The 3499-nt window shown below is 51.5% G+C and overlaps 2 protein-coding genes across 2 annotated transcripts; both read right to left on the reverse strand.

The window, feature by feature from the left end:
- Positions 1–298: 298 nt before the first annotated feature.
- Positions 299–1500, reverse strand: AtWU_10889 (CaiB/BaiF CoA transferase family protein; the record flags this gene model as incomplete). Its single annotated transcript, XM_035505991.1, has 2 exons — positions 299–1383; positions 1446–1500. The coding sequence occupies 2 exons, from the start codon at positions 1498–1500 to the stop codon at positions 299–301; spliced, it is 1140 nt and encodes a 379-aa protein (XP_035361884.1).
- An 803-nt stretch (positions 1501–2303) lies between these two features.
- On the reverse strand, positions 2304–3280 carry AtWU_10890 (uncharacterized protein; the record flags this gene model as incomplete). The annotated part of the gene is made up of 3 exons (XM_035505992.1): positions 2304–2495; positions 2564–2649; positions 2740–3280. 3 exons carry the CDS (start codon positions 3278–3280, stop codon positions 2304–2306), a joined length of 819 nt encoding a protein of 272 aa, XP_035361885.1.
- Between the last annotated feature and the right edge of the window lie 219 nt (positions 3281–3499).

Here is a 3499-nt window from a genome sequence, read left to right on the forward strand (position 1 = left end):
TATTAGTATTGACTTGTATCTAACCAAGTGCCACTGTCGGGATCTACCGTTGATCAACCTCCCCAAACATAGCTATCTACTCGTCAATGACACCACGGTGGATATGTTAAAGTTCAAATGTTGTGCGGTTGACCCTCGTCGGCTACTTGCTTATTCGCCAGTTCGTCAAGCTGCTCAGCCTTACGCCACTCTCCAAGCCTCATCGACCCAGGGCCTGATCAAACTCAACGTGCATTTTTGGAACATGGCCTCGTATCGCGTCGACACCGTTGCGCGAAATACCGTACCACCGTTGCTATCAGAGCTTCGCTTTGCCGTCCGGTAGCTTCACTAGCGCTCCATCGCGCCTGACATCATAATCGCGGCCTTTCTTCCACCCCAGCCATGTTTTGAGTGTCTCTTCGCCCCCAGTGCCAGGTATCAGGCCACCCCCGGTCCAGCCTCCGTCGTCGGCCGGAATCGGGAGCCCGGGAGTTTCCACTAGATGGACGACGGGCCGTTGCTCATAGCCACTTTCCTCGAGCTCATCTTGTTCCAACACAGGTGTGGCGCAGGCATCTGTCCCATCGAATACGGCCTCCCACTCCGCCCGAGTCTTTTCTTTGAACCGCTTAGCGAAGGCAGCCCGCAGCGCAGGCCAGTTGTCCTTGTTATCCCGCGGCGGAAGCTCTTCGGGGTTCAATTCGAGCCCCTTCAACAGAGCATCGTAAAACTGCGGCTCCAACGCACCCACTGCGAAATACTTTCCCTTGTCCTTGGTTTCGTATGTGTCGTAAAACGGGCTGCCTCCGTCCAGCGTATTCTGACCGCGAGGCGCATCCCAGAAGGGCGTTTGTCTGCCCAACCGTGGCATTGCAGCCAAATACGCAGAGCCGTCGACCATGTTTGCCTCGACGACCTGGCCGCGTCCGGTGTGCGTGCGCGATATCAATGCCAACAGAATCCCCAAGAAGCATGTGGCACCTCCACCAGCAAAATCGCCCAGGAGGTTGAGCGGGGGGTAAGGACGTTCTCCCGACCGACCTATCATAGACAATACCCCCGCCACAGCAATGTAGTTGATGTCGTGACCCGCCATATCCTTGTATTTGCCATCGCGACGGAAACCCGTCAAACGAGCCACAATCAAGCGGGGGTTATGTTTCAGAAGCACCTCCGATGGTGACAAGCCTAGTCGCTCCAGAACGCCGGGACGATATGGATCAATCAGGACATCGGCGTCCTTGAGGACGGAGAGGAGCACACGATGGGAGGCGGGTTCTCGGAGGTCAATGGTAGCGGACGTTTTCCTGCGAGTCAACTGGTCGGCGCTCTTAGCTTTTGGTCGGTCGATTCGCAATACGGAGGCTCCATAGTCGGCAAGTAGTAGTCCGGTGAAGGGGCCTGTGTAGACGTCATGTCAGTATGCCGAGAGGCGTCTCCGACGAAGGGGGTGACAAACGAACCGGGGGCTAGGCCAGCCAGCTCGACCACACGGAGGCCATCGAGAGGAGCGGGCATTTTGTAAACCAAATTGAATAACTCAGATATGTACTGACAATAATAGCAGCGATGAGACAGGTTGTAGCACTGCCAGCAGCGCGATGGTTGATACTTGGATTGCTGGGTGATCCAGACAGCGGCTTTGCTTCTCCGCAGCCGAGGTCCGGGGCACGTGCGGGGAACCTCACTACACTCCAATACAAGCTGGACTTGTGTAGCTTGTGCAACTAATATGACTCCATTGAGTGATTACTCGCTCAACATATATCCCCATGGTATAGTTATAAGATGCATGCAATTAATAATCCCAAATGCTGGGTGTGTGGGTGAGATGTTCTTCCGTTTTATATCGTTGGATAATTCAATTAGATCCGATATCTTTTCAATCACAGCTTCAGATTAATCCCTAAGAGGATAATAATTATACCAAAGAAACCAAATTAGAGCATCTACCGAATGCCGAAGAGCTGAGGTGTAATCTTTAACATGATCAATAGGATCCAAAGAGATATGCAGAGCAACTGTTCATCATAAATATACCCGAAGCAGATGGTTCCATGAGCTTCGCTGCGTTGCGTAGCACATGCTACTAACTGTTTCTTTTCTTTGGCCTTCGGAATAACTGTTAAAGCTTGCCTTCTAGCATTAATCATTCATGATTAGCATTCCCTTAGGACCTCGGAAGATGTTTCCATCCATCTACACCAAATATGATTATCTCAGATGCAACATCGACCAATTCTGTATTCAACTCAAATTGAACAAAAATGCTTATAACCCAACAAATAGAACCACACTAATATGCTAAAAGATCATCCAATCTACCAACTGTCCTCGCGGCCCTCATACTTGCCCTCATCATACGCATCCTCCATATTATCACCGAAGCGCTCCACAGATCCGACTTTCTCGCCAGCCCATCCGGCCACATCCTCAGGGATTTCCTCGACATCATCGACGGCGTTGTCCCATTTGCGCTCGATGCGATCGGGGATCTCTTCGACTTCCTCGACCTATCACAACCATCAATATCAGTAAAGAGCAACAAAACAGGAAGTAGTAGTGCAGGGATCAAACTCACCTTCTCACCCGTCCATCTAGCCGCATCCTCAGGGAAGTCCTCCACATCTTCCTTGATATCCTCCTTGTCTTCCTCCCATTTATCATCTAATGCAACCGCAATATTAGCCACATGCAACCACACCTCCTACCCATAGAGTACTCCGTAAAAAAGAAAGATAGAAGGGATATACTCACGAATCATCTCTCCTCCAACAACCGCCGCTCCACCAAGCAACACTCCGGCACCAACACCCAGCGCCATATTGCGTCGACTGTGGTCAGGGCGCTGTTGCTGCTGTTGTTCACCATAGTATCCACCCTCCTGACGGGACTCGTAGCCACCACCATAACCTCCCTCCTGGCGGCCATAACCCTCACCACCGCCATAGCCACCTCCGTATCCGCCCTCCTGGCGTCCATAGCCCTCACCACCGCCGTAGCCACCACCATAGCCGCTGCCGCCGCCGTATCCTCCTTCTTGACGACCGTAGGATTCTTGACGGCCGTAGCCCTCACCACCGCCGTAGCCACCGCCATAGGACTCCTGACGACCGTATGACTCTTGACGGCCGTAGGACTCGCCGCCGTAACCACCACCACCACTGCCGTAGGATTCCTGACGACCGTAGGATTCGCTCTGGTAGGATTGTTGCTGTTGTTGGGAAGAGGAGGAGCCGCCGCCGCCACCGAATTTCTTTTCGATGACTTCTTCGGCCATGTTCTTGAGGAAGTCCATTTTGGGTGGAGTTTCTTTTGTGGATAGGGGAAGGTAGTAGAGTAGAGTCGAGTAGAGGAAAGAAAAGTGGGATGAGTAGTGTATGTCAAAGTAGAAGAAGAGGAGAAGAAAATAAAAGTGGGAAAGAAAAGGCCAACAAAACTACTTATAGTCTTCTTAGTACTACAGTAATAATAAATAATCACAACCCCCAAAAATAAAGATAAAGTGGGGTCCGAT

This window comes from Aspergillus tubingensis (genome assembly GCF_013340325.1).
Source record: "Aspergillus tubingensis WU-2223L DNA, scaffold_15, whole genome shotgun sequence".
In the NCBI taxonomy this organism is placed as follows: domain Eukaryota; kingdom Fungi; phylum Ascomycota; class Eurotiomycetes; order Eurotiales; family Aspergillaceae; genus Aspergillus; species Aspergillus tubingensis.